This window comes from Callospermophilus lateralis, chromosome 1 (genome assembly GCF_048772815.1).
Source record: "Callospermophilus lateralis isolate mCalLat2 chromosome 1, mCalLat2.hap1, whole genome shotgun sequence".
In the NCBI taxonomy this organism is placed as follows: Eukaryota; Metazoa; Chordata; class Mammalia; order Rodentia; family Sciuridae; genus Callospermophilus; species Callospermophilus lateralis.
The window spans coordinates 176,099,778-176,112,441 of NC_135305.1; the positions used below are offsets into that span (position 1 = coordinate 176,099,778).

General features: G+C 53.6%; 1 protein-coding gene across 1 annotated transcript in view; it reads left to right on the forward strand.

Moving 5' to 3' along the window:
* Nucleotides 1-12,664, forward strand: part of Dnah1 (dynein axonemal heavy chain 1) — a 66,642-nt gene that overhangs the window by 38,126 nt on the left and 15,852 nt on the right. Inside the window, exons 37-51 of the mRNA XM_076856263.1 lie at nucleotides 536-730; nucleotides 820-939; nucleotides 1,210-1,368; nucleotides 1,464-1,571; nucleotides 2,976-3,116; nucleotides 3,254-3,414; nucleotides 3,861-4,018; nucleotides 4,301-4,474; nucleotides 5,200-5,238; nucleotides 7,824-8,002; nucleotides 9,025-9,255; nucleotides 10,394-10,590; nucleotides 11,063-11,198; nucleotides 12,041-12,249; nucleotides 12,480-12,651. Coding sequence (XP_076712378.1) covers nucleotides 536-730; nucleotides 820-939; nucleotides 1,210-1,368; nucleotides 1,464-1,571; nucleotides 2,976-3,116; nucleotides 3,254-3,414; nucleotides 3,861-4,018; nucleotides 4,301-4,474; nucleotides 5,200-5,238; nucleotides 7,824-8,002; nucleotides 9,025-9,255; nucleotides 10,394-10,590; nucleotides 11,063-11,198; nucleotides 12,041-12,249; nucleotides 12,480-12,651 — 2,379 coding nt within the window. The remainder of the gene's footprint in view (nucleotides 1-535; nucleotides 731-819; nucleotides 940-1,209; nucleotides 1,369-1,463; nucleotides 1,572-2,975; nucleotides 3,117-3,253; nucleotides 3,415-3,860; nucleotides 4,019-4,300; nucleotides 4,475-5,199; nucleotides 5,239-7,823; nucleotides 8,003-9,024; nucleotides 9,256-10,393; nucleotides 10,591-11,062; nucleotides 11,199-12,040; nucleotides 12,250-12,479; nucleotides 12,652-12,664) is intronic.

The window sequence follows — 12,664 nt, forward strand, 5'->3', positions numbered from 1 at the left end:
GGGCCGGGATGACTGTCCCGCCATTCCTTGGCTGATGTGGCCCGGTGCCTCCTTGACCCACTTTCAGCCATTTGGGCGCAGTTTGGGTTTAGTGTACATCCCATCCTAAAAACATACCCAGGGTCTGGTGGGCAGTTCCCAAGAAAGAGGGCTATGCTCTGGGCATAGAAGCATTTCCGTTCGCATGCTGATCTGAGCTCTTGAGTCATTCTGAGAACATCTGGCAGTCCGTGTGGACCTGTGTCCATGGCAGGGGATTCTGGAGCAGAGCACACAGTTCTTGTCAGACTTCCTAGGCCTTTAGGGACCTCAGGCTGGCCAGAGAATCCCAGGAATCTCCCAATTTTGGTTTCTCCTCGGGGATCCCAGGAAGGCCACATTCTTGATCCCCACCATAGCCCTGTCCCACCCCCAAGGCCTGCCCACAGATCCTTCTAGCAGGATGGGTAGCCCCTACCCCCGCCATGACCCTGCAGCCTCCTCTGGCTCTGGGGTCCAGCAGCTGGCACACTCACATGGATTATCTTGGCACCAGGCAATGACCATGATGTTCGAGGTGCAGGACCTGGCAGTGGCCTCACCAGCTACCGTGTCCCGCTGTGGTATGGTGTACCTGGAGCCCAGCATCCTGGGGCTCATGCCCTTCGTTGAGTGTTGGCTAAGCAAGCTCCCTGCAGTGCTGAAGCCCCACGAGGAGCATTTCAAAAGTCTATTTGTCAGATTCCTGGAGGTGAGTGAGGGTATGGGTGTACCCAGCTAAGTGGGGTGGCAGGGCCTTGTGGCCACCAGCCGTGAGAGCTGGGTGCTCACTCCCTCCAGGAGTCCATCGACTTTGTTCGTTCCTCGGTGAAGGAGGTGATCGCCTCAACCAATAGCAACCTGACCATGAGCCTCCTCAAGTTGCTCGATTGCTTCTTCAAGCCCTTTTTACCTAGAGAGGTACAATCCTGAACAGCCGTGTTGAAAGCATAATCCTTCTTGCCCCCTGCTCTTCCTGCCCAGGGTTACCTGAGAGCCCCGAATCCCAAGTCCAGTTTCCTGGAATAGAAACCAGATTGGCTCAGCATAGGTCATGGGATCTCCCCCTCACCCCCAACCCTCATCCAATGGGCTGTAGAGAAGCAAAACTATGACACATCCCTACCCGACTTCCTCAAGCTGCCCGGTACTATTCCTGTCTTAGCCTAACACTGTTCCTTCCATTCCCAGGGCCTCAAAAAAATTCCTCCTGAGAAACTGAGTCGCATCCAAGAACTGATCGAACCCTGGTTCATTTTCTCCTTGGTCTGGACTGTGGGTGCCACTGGAGACAGCAATAGCCGTGACAAGTTTAGCCGATGGCTAAAGACCAAGATGTCCATAGAGAATGTGAGCGGTGGCAAGCCCCCAGGCCCCGCCCCCAGGGGCCAGCAGCTGGCAAACCTCCGGAGCCTCAAACCTGCTTTCTTCCTGGTCCTCGGCAGCTGACTCTGCTCTTCCCTGAGGAGGGGCTGGTGTATGACTACAGGCTGGAGGACGCTGGGATCAGCAGCACAGAGGATGATTACGAGGAAGACGAGGATAGCAAGCAGGTGCCGCAGGCCTACCCAGGAGCCGGGGTGGGGAGGGTCGCACTGGGAAGTGACCATTCTCCCTGAGGAATAATAGCCACAGAGAGGAAGCCACAGTGACAGGCACCAGGTCTCAGACTGGGGGTTATCTTCATCATCTCATGGGTCCTCACAGCCCCACTGGGTGGGTCATTGTGTGCCCACTTTCCAGACCAGGACATTGACTCAGAACAGTTACACCTGGGCAGAGCTGGGCTTGAACCTGGAGCTGGGAGACCTCAGTGGGTCTCCCTTCCCAACCGTGTGCATTTCCTCTGTTTCAATTCTGAGCCCAAGGACTGGCAGCCCCAGTTCTACTTAAAAGTCCCATTTTGGAGTTACAGCTCAGCAGTAAAGCGCTTGCCTAGCACGTGTGAGGCACTGAGTTCAATCCTTACACGTGCGCTCTCTCTCTCTCTCTCTCTCTCTCTCTCTCTCTATATATATATATATATATATATATATATATATAACTATTTTTTTAAAAAACGTCCCATTTTCTAGGCTGAGGATATGGCACAGTGGTTAAGTGCCCCTGAGTTCAATCCCTGAGACCAAAAAAAAAAAAAAAGAGAGAGAGAGAGAGAGAAAGAAAGAAAAAGAAAAAAAATCCATTTTCCCAAGAACCAAACTCCCTAAAGGCTCAAGGGCAAACTCTGTGGCCTGCCTCAGTATCCGTAAGGTCTCCATGAGCCTAACCACATTCCAGAACCAGGACCCTAGTTCAAGACAAGGGGGATAGAGAGTCACTGTGCAGGCTTCTGCTGGTGGGTGGGGCACAGGGAATATTTGGGTCAGAATGGTCAGAACCTTTCCCAGTGGGACACGTTGGTTTGTCCACATTGAGACTCCCCATGGAGGGAGGTCAGCCAGCTAGGTCAAGGGCTGTGGGTGAAGGGATTCATGTAGGTGTGGTTGGTGGGGAGACTAGGCCAAGAGGCCTCTAACCATCCAGCTGATACCAGTGCCCTTGGTTCTGACCCCCATATTCCTTGGTTAGCCTAAAACTAAACAGCAAGCCCCTTTGCATTCTGGGTTGTCCAATTCCCAGAGCTTCTTCTTGCAGAGACCTGGGGACTCGAAGTCACTAGGGTGCCCCATGATCAGAGGCAGCTGTGTGTAGGGAAGCCCCCACCTAGACAGATGCATGCAAGGAGCCTCCACCTGCATAGCTATGTGCAGAGAACCCCCATTCTGGTGGTTTGTGCTGGGAGTCCCCCACCTTATACAGAAAGCAGGGCAGGAGAATTCCTGTTTCTTCTGTCAAAAGCGGCCTCTCTCCTGGACCCTCTTGCCAAGCCCAGCAGTGCCATTCTTTTCCTTGACCACAGCCAAAGGTGGGGTGGGAGGGGATCTGGGTCCAGCCTAAGCCAGATGTGGTTCCAGGTGGCCTGGGTGAAGTGGATGAACTCCTCAGCTCCATTTAACATGACACCAGACACCAACTACTGCAACATCATCGTGCCCACCACAGATACTATACAGATGTCCTTCCTGCTGGACAAGCTGCTCACCAATCACAAGCCCGTGAGCACCCCCACCCTACCCTGCCTCAGCCCACCCCAAGACCCAGTGTAGGCTAGCCCCCTACACTGATAAGGTAGCAGCTCCCCCTGTGTGCCCACCCTGTGTGTGCTCTGCCTGCCCCAACCCCGCTCTCCCAGGTGCTGTGTATTGGGCCAACGGGCACAGGGAAGACGCTTACCATCTCCGATAAGCTCCTCAAAAACCTGCCTTTGGAGTACATCAGCCACTTCCTCACCTTCTCAGCCCGCACTTCAGCCAACCAGACCCAGGACCTCATCGACAGCAAGCTGGACAAGAGGCAGGGCACCCACCACTTGTTCCTTCCTTGGCCCTAGTGTCCCTCAGCCTGGATGAACCATGTTCCTGGGTTTTCCAGAACCCTCCCAGGGGAAGCTGGAATATCCCCCACAAGAGGCACTGGGTTCTTTTGCAGACTGCTCTAGAGAGTTCTCTCCATCAAGATTCCTCTGGAGCCTTTTGGGGTGCTCATCCTGGGCTGGGCATCTAGGCAAGGCTATGGGTCTGTCTTAGAGATGCCTGTCATCCACCTGCCTAGGAGATAAGACTCCCTTAAAAGAACTCACACAGAAGTCAGTCCTAGGACACTCAGAACTAAACAGGGCTGGTCATGAGGTCCAGCAATCTAGAGGAGGCTCAGATTTAGTGAGGTACTATCCTGCTGCCCCTGGATACTCAGAGGACCTGGTGCCCATGAGTGTTGGGCTCACACAGTCCCTCCTGCAGGCGGAAGGGTGTGTTTGGGCCACCCCTTGGGCGCAACTTCATCTTCTTCATCGATGATCTGAACATGCCAGCCCTGGAGACATATGGCGCACAGCCGCCCATTGAGCTATTGCGCCAGTGGATGGACCATGGAGGCTGGTATGACCGCAAGATCATCGGTATGTGCCAACCCAGGTCTGCAGGGCATAGGCTACATTCACTGGTCAGGATTATTGTAGGCATCAGGGCCCATGAAAATATTCTAAGTTCTCTAAAGATCAGGGGAAATGAACTTTTAGGTTCAAAGAAAAATTTTGATGACTATTAATGCATCTGTCCTTTATACCAATACAGTTGCAAATTATAATTTTAATATATGTGCTTTTCACGGGAAAGCAGCCCCACGAAAATCATAATGCAGTTCTGGGCGGGGCCTCTCCTGACTTCCTGCCCCCACTCAGGAGCCTTCAAGAACCTGGTGGACATCAACTTTGTCTGTGCCATGGGCCCACCAGGAGGAGGCAGGAATGCCATCACCCCAAGGCTTACACGTCACTTCAACTACCTGTCCTTCGTCGAGATGGATGAGACCAGCAAGAAATGCATCTTCTCTACCATTCTGGGCTGTTGGATCAGTGAGTATTAGTGGGGGACAGGAGAGGCTATGGACAAAGACAGAAGCCCAGCCCAGGTAAGCCACACCAAGGACAGCTGGGCAGCCACTGAAAAGGACCAAGTGGCTGAGTCACTTAACTACAACCCCAGCTTTACTCCTTACCCAGCTGTTACCTTTGTTTAACAAGCTCATGGACCTCTCTGAACCTCAGTTTCTTCATCTTAAAATGGGTAATGATGATATTAGGACCTGTCACTCCAAGACATGAATGTTAGTGAATCTGGCATGAAAACTGGCTCATGGTGATTGCTGAATATATAACAGATACATGCATACCTATATGTATCCACCCACGTGTCCATATTAGCATTTGCCCAGAAACTCAGATGAAAGGATGTTACTTTTGTAATTAAGAAAAGTCCCCAGGATATGGAGGAAATAGGATCCTCCCTGGAGCTTGGGGAAAAGTCCACCCCAAGATGCTGTTTTCCTCCCACCCAGCACACACTCTGATGATTGAACTCCATTTGGCATGGCACCAGGTGGTTGACAATGGAAATCTGTCCTGGACTCCTGTGTCCCCAGGGGCAATGAGCTAGGACTTAACTGCATGTCCAGTTGGGGAATTGGGAATGGTCAGCAGCTTCTTTAGGAGCTTCTCAGCTGGACACAGCTGGCTACAGTGGCTACACAGCAAGAGACCCACCTAATTCCAAGGCCTGTGACTTTCCTTCAATCCTTTAGATGGACTCCTTGGAGAAAGAAGTTACCGAGAGCCTGTACGTAAGTATGGGCTGGGTAGGAGCCTGGGAAGGCATGGATGGAATGGGGCCACTGGTTCCAGGGTGATCCCTGGGTTCTGGTTAGGTGTGCTGAGGCCAGATGGGGTCCAGAGTGAAGGTTAGCACCAGCAAAGGTCAACTGCCTTCATGGGTCATTCATCCCTTTTTATGACCAATTAATCCTTCAGGACCTGGGTTATTGTCCAACTGAGAGTAGATACAAAGTAAATGCAAGATGAATGAATGAATAAAGAAACCCAACAACCTCCCTGCACACTATGTTATCAGCCAGAGCACAAAAGAGAGCAGGCCTTCTCCAAGGAGCAGGCAGGAGCAGGAGAACTGGGAGTGTTTTGAACGGCGGGCAGGCATCCTTCAACCAACAGCCTCGCACAACTCAGATCTGTTGGTCATCACTGCAGGGCAACTGGCCACTTCAGACTCTGTCTTCTCTGTATTTCCACCTCTTCTGTCCCCTTCTCTCGGCTGAAAGAGGCCATCAAGCTCCCTCTTTGGGCATCCATACTTGCCTGCTTACCTGCATCCAGCCTCCCTCATGGTCCATCTTCTCCCTTTAGGAGTGGACTTCCTGCTTTCATGCAAGCAAGCCCTTCTCTTGGGCTTGCTGGGGGATGGGATCCATCCCTCACCCATCGCCAGTGTTCCCTGCTCCCCTGGGCATTCCCTCAGCATGCACACATGACCCAGTTCTCTCATCTGAACCAAACACAAAACACTCTTTTTCGGCCAGCTACTTTTCCACCCACCTTGGTCCCTCGCCCCACTTCTCTGCTCACCTTGATGGCAAAACTCCTCAACAGCTTTCTTCCTGCTGACACCAGCTGTCCACCCCCACATTCCACAAGCCACTGCTACTCCCCCAGAGAGTGTTCTTGTCACCAGTGGCCTGTGTGACCATACCAGTGGTCAGCTATAGGTCCTCATCTGCCCTGGGTGTCAGCAGTGTTGCCCCATTAGACAGACCCTCCTTCCTGCAGCTTCCCCCAGCCCTCCACCCTCTCTGGATGTCCCTTCTTGATGACGGGACTTTGCTGTCCAGCCTCTTCTCCCTCTAACTATGCTATCCTCAGACAGTCTCATCCTGCCTCTAGTGATAAAAGCCATCTTTGAGTTGATGACATCCCAAGTTCAGGTCCTCAGCCCAGACCTCTCCCCTGAACCCCTGACATCTCTTGTCTATCCACTGGGCATTTCAGTGTGAACCTGTCCAAACCCAAACTCCTGGATGCCCCACTTCCCAGCCCCTTTCCCATCTCACCTTCCAGGTGTTCAAGACAAGAGCCTTGACATCACCTCCAACCCCTGTCTTCCCCTCTTCCTCTCACACCTCATCTCATGTGTCAGGAAACCCTGCAGCAGAATCTGTCCCAGATCAGCCACCACTCATCACTCTGTCCTCGCTCACCACATGAGTGCCACAGCCCCTCCCCTGGTCTCCTTGCTTCTGTCTTCACCTACCTACATTCCATCCCCAACTTACAGCCAGAGGAACGCATTCCTCATTTGCTCAACATCCATGCAAGAACCCAAGTCCCAACAGCAGCTGGCAAAGCTGTCTCCAGTCTGATCTCATCTCCTTCCACTAGGTCCCTCCTGGCTGGTCCTTAACACCCCGGAATGCTCCTACCGCCAGTCCCTTGCCCTTGCTGTTGAGATAAACATATTCTTGCCTCTCGTATCTTTGGTCTCAGCTTGAATGTCCCCTTCGGTAAATTCTCCCCCAGCACTTCTGGAATGGGCCCTAAAGCCACGCCCTAGCACGCCCCAAACCTCACTCCTGCTATGAATCTGTCCTTAGTACTTATCATGTGGTCACTGTGACCTGCTCATTGCCATCTCCCTGATAAGAATGTCAGCTTGGTGAAGGAAAAGAGTACCCAGCACCTAGAATGGTGCCTGTGTTCAAGAATGAGCCCCTCTCCTGCCCCTTCCCTCCTTTTTTCCACTTCTGGGAACCTCCTCTACCCCAGGGTCTCACTGATAGAATTTTGGTTCCCAGCAAAGAATTGGGACAATTCTCAAAGAACCAGCAAAAGGATCTATTAGTGGTGACTGCAGGTATAAGGTGGCAGCAGCTTTGAGGGGGTTGGTGAGACCTGAAGATCAGGATGAAGCTTCAGATCTCTCCACACCTACTATGCAGCATGCCTGAAATCTGTGTAGACCAAATGACCCCTTTCCACGTATGACCCAGGGCTGGTATGACTATGTCCAGGCACAAGCTCATAAGGCAAGGCAGTAGGGCCCCAACCAGCACTGACCCCAGTAGGGCCAGCAATTTTGTGCATACGCCTGAGTTCCAGGATGCACAGCAGGCTATGTCAGTAATGAGGGAAGCACAGAGCGAGAGATTTCTAACTCTGAGGTGGGGGCTGCAGGAAGTCCTTGCAGAGGAGGAAGCATCAAAGATGAGGCCAAGGGGTGAATGGAAACCAAACCTGCAGGCCAGGAGAGGGGCAGCTGAAGGGTGAACTCAGCATAAGCAAAGACAGAGGGGTGAGGATCTGCAAAGGCTGCATGGAGAGCTTTCATCCATGTGACCCAGGCCACTCTCCATCCCCACAGCTGGGGCTCCCCATCTTGCTGCCTTCAAGGATCCCCTGGTGGAAGCCACCATCATGGTATATGCTACCATCACCTCGCAGCTGCTGCCCACTCCAGCCAAGTCCCACTATACCTTCAATCTAAGGGATCTCTCCAAGGTCTTCCAGGGCATGCTCATGGCTGACCCAGCCAAGGTTGAGGTAAGAATCTGGCAGGCTGTCTCCCCAGCACCCACAGCCCTCTCCACCCTCCTGGCCCCCCATACTGCCCAAAGGCTCCCCTGTCATAATCCAGCTTGGCCCACAGCGGGGCTGGGACATGCAGGTGCCAGGACCCCACAAGCCTGGCCTTTGTGCAGCTGAGCCTATCCTATAAGTCGAACTCATACCTGGAATGGCCTGATGCGGGTCACACAGAAGAGGGAGCCAGGGCAAGTAGGAGAGGCCAGATGTGTGAGACTATCTGGGAGGACTACCAAGAACCAAAGACCCCCAGGTAGAAGGAGCAGGAAGTGCAGCAGTCAGCAGGGTGTCAGATGCTCTGGGCCAGACTCAAGGCTGTGGGGCTCCAGCGTAGAGCTCATATTTCACCCTGAGAGTGATGAGGAATCATGTGGAGCCACGGACTGGACAGCTAGTGTGTGTGCGGCCAGGAGGCTAGGGTGAAGAGGACAGAAGCCAACCCGGGCCTTGCTGAGCATATAGTCAAAGGAGTCTCGAGAAGAGCCTGGGGACTTCCTGAGGGTGGTCCAGTTGTCCTGGGAGAGTCAGGGATGCTGGGATGGAGATGGCAGAAGAACCAGAGATGGAAAGAGGAAAAGATTCAAAGGAGATTTTTAGGGTTTGTTGAGTGGTGAGGTGTGGGGTGTCAGGAAGGTGAACCAGGCCTCTTTCCTGGGCTTGGGGTCTCGATAGCTAAAAGAGGGGAAGTGATAATCTTGAGGCTGGCGGAGCTGGGTGCCCATCAGGAGCTTGGCCAACTGGGCCTGGAGCTGAGGGTGGCGAGGCCTGGGCAGCACTGTGCAGTTCCTCTGTCCTCCGTCGGTCCGCAGATAACACCTTCCAGCAGCCCCTGAGTGTGGCTCTGCTTGAGTTGTGGTAGGAGCTGGGCCCAGATCAGGGGCCTAGGAGCTGTGGCTCCTACTCCTCCCATTCCTGGTGCTTCAAGATGGCTAAGACCCCGTGGGGCCAAAGGCTGGCAACTGATGCCGGGGTGCCCGCAGGACAAGGTGCAACTGCTGCGACTGTGGTACCACGAGAACTGTCGCGTGTTCCGCGACCGACTGGTGAACGAGGAGGATCGCAGCTGGTTTGACAAGCTCCTAAAAGGCCACATGGAGAAGTGGGAGGTGGCCTTTGAAAAGGTCTGCCCCTTCCAGCCCATTCTTTACGGGGACTTCATGGCACCAGGCTCGGATGTGAAATCCTATGAACTCATCACCAGTGAGCAAAAGGTGAGGGAGTCCAGGCTGGTACCTTAACCTTAGTGAATCCTCTTCAGTCTGCTCCCTGGGACCCAGGCCCTCTATGGTCACCACCAGGGAAGTCAGGCAGGCTCTTGGCTCCTTTAAGGCCATGTTTCCCAGCCCATCTCTGAGAATGAGCCTATGGTTCAACTGAGACAGGACTTGGGGGACAAGTCCTGTAAATGGGGATATGCCAGGCCAACCTGAGTGTTATCATTCCCACCCCTAAAGGGGGAAGCAGGGGCTCTGGAGCCACAGCGTTTAGCTAGGACCCTAGGTAGACAGAGTTGGGGCCTCTATCAGTGGCCTGCATGGTTAGAGAGGGCCTCCTAAGGACTCTCTTCCACCTACATCTTCTCCTAGTTCCTATAGCTCCCACCAGGGTCCCAGGGCCAGTACCACCTGGCGGCCCCCAGAGGAAGCAGGCAGGACTCTGATCCTGACCCTCAGTGCTGGATGATGCATCTTGTGGGTCTGGTCTCTTTCAGGACAGCATCCCTCCATGCACAGAAAGATCAGGTCCAGCTGCAAGAGCTGGTGAGCTCCTTGTTAGGGGAACACTTGGTGCACAAGGTTCCAACCAGTTGAACCCATGGCTGGAGTCACTGCCAAAGCAGTGGCAAAGGGATTCCCCACAAGGAACTTCCTCAAACCATCCCAAGGCGGAGCTGCCTGGGATCCCCCCCGAAAAAAAAGATAGCACTGTACGCCAGGGCAATCCATCTGAAGCTTTTCTCAGGGGATCTTACATATAGAGGGGGCTGCTGCTTCTCCATAATTCACTGTGTGACAAGAAATGTTCTAGTATGTTCACAAGGGGGTGGGTGATGGAGTTTATATGGGGTTTAGGGAACTTGGCTGGAGGTGGAGCTAACTTCTACATGGAGCAACATGGCAGATCATTCAGCATTTCAAGTAATGACCTAAATCAGTTTATCAGTGACTGGGAACATTCAAAGCATCAGTTTGGGTTCACGCCTGTAGAGGAATAGCTTTAGCTGGCCAGATCACAGAGTGGTTGGGATACTCTGTATTTCTTGGTTGAGACAGAGCAAAGTGGGAGATGCCAAGGAGACCCTCCAATAGAGGAGAGCCAGCACCCCATCTTTACTTCCATTGCCCCCAGATGATGCAGGTCATCGAGGAGTACATGGAGGACTACAATCAGATCAATACAGCCAAGCTGAAGCTGGTCCTCTTCATGGACGCCATGAGCCACATCTGCCGCATCAGCCGTACTCTGCGTCAGGCACTGGGCAACGCACTCCTGCTGGGCGTGGGTGGCAGTGGACGCAGCTCCCTCACGAGACTTGCCTCGCACATGTGAGGGCCCCTGGGCTTGGTGGGCAGTGGGCAACCAGAGGCAGACTCAGTTTGATTGGTGTTTTTTCATGTTGGTGGAAGTTTGGGGTAGCCCCAAGATTGTCTTTCCATGGGCTCTGGAAGGACTGGGAATGGGACCTAAACCCCAACAAGAGGCAGAAGTGCCCTATAGTGCTGTAGGGAGGGAGGCATAGCTTCAGGCATCCTGGAGGGCTTCATAGGGGAGATGTCCATGGGCCTTTTCTCAATATCAGAGTGGGGAGGGTATCAGAGATGGAAGGGTATTTCAGGCTGAGAACAACTTGAAGAAAAGTCTAGAGGCAAGAGAGCAGGTTCAGGGTCTGGAGAGTCTGCAAGTTCTCCCAGAATAGAAGCAAGACTCCAGATAGCTGGGCAGGGTGTGGGTGTCTACCACTAGTCCATGCCTGGTCCCAGGCCCCTGGCACACCTTGACCCAAACTCCTGCCTCTAGGGCTGAGTACGAGTGCTTCCAGATTGAGCTATCCAAGAACTATGGCATGTCTGAGTGGCGTGAAGATGTCAAGAAGGTCCTGCTCAAAGCCGGCCTGCAAAACCAGCCCATCACCTTCCTATTCTCAGACACTCAGGTGCTACCAGCATGGCAGTGAGCAGGGTTCAGGGTGGGCTGGACACAATGCCATCCCAGTGTGGCATCCTGGGCCTAGCTCACTGTCAGTCAGGGCAGATGTGGGGAGGAACTGGCAGGACCAGATGGACTGGGCAGGAGTATAAGGCCAAACTAACCTTTTGGAACTAAGGGGAACATAGATCATTACTCATTCTCCAAGAGTGCCACGGCCAATGGCTTCCCACTTGAAGGACTTGTGCTGGAGACCCATGGCTTCCTTCTGAGGGGCTGCTCCCTCTGGAGCTCCTTGGGTGTGAGACCTCTCCCAGGACTGAGAGAGGTTGTTGCTCTGAAGCCACAAGACAAATTGTGCAGCACTTAAGCCTGGCAATTAAGATTGGACCTGGGGACCTAAGCTGAATCTCCAGAAGGTACCCCATTCTGGACAAGGGTCCCTATGCTCCCAACCCTGCCTCAGTCCCAGGGATCCCTTTAGTCAGTCACTGAGTCGGGAAAGTGAAGATGCGTCTGACACAGACCGGGTGTCTCTGCCCAAAGATTCTGTGAGCAAACTGGGGTGTGGAGGCTGGGAAGTGAACAGGAAGATACCACTCACCCCCAGGACCCAGGGTCCTGTCACAACCCAGCAGTTCTGCTCAGAGCCTCTGCAGCAGGTCAGGGTGGGTGCAGGTCCATTGCTATGACTTACAAGACCACTGAGTGACCCCGGGCTTCTGAGAACCCTAGTGGCACAGTCTATAGAAGGGGCTGTTGTAAAGGTCCAGCGAGACTGTGGTCATGGAGCTCACCACACAGCAGCCATCATAAAGGCTTAGTTCCCCACCCCTCATCCTTCCACAGATCAAGAACGAGTCCTTTCTGGAGGACATCAACAATGTCCTGAACTCAGGCGACATTCCCAACATCTACAGCCTTGATGAGCAGGACCAGATTGTCAACACCATGAGGCCCTATATCCAGGAGCAGGGCCTGCAGCCCACCAAGGCCAATCTCATGGCTGCCTACACGGGGCGCGTACAAAGCAACATCCACTTGGTGCTGTGCATGAGGTAGAGGCAGCCATTGTCAGGCCACACTGGGGCCCAAGTCTGGGGAGACAGGGATCTGAAGGCCTGGGTGTGTAGGTCTGAGATAAAATGTGGCCCCAGGCCCGGACATCATGCTGTTGGGACCGGGTCGCTATGCTAGTATGCCCTGGCTGCCATGCCACAGGGCTGTCCTGGGCTCCTAGGGGTGTAAGTCAGTGTCTCTGGGCCTCATTTTGATCCTGGGCCTGCAGCCCCATTGGAGAGATCTTCCGAGCTCGCCTGAGGCAGTTCCCCTCCCTCGTCAACTGCTGTACCATTGACTGGTTTAACGAGTGGCCAGCAGAGGCCCTGGAATCTGTGGCCACCAAGTTCCTGCAAGAGATCCCAGAACTGGAATCTTCTGCCGAAATCATTGAAGGACTGGTAGGTGTCTTGG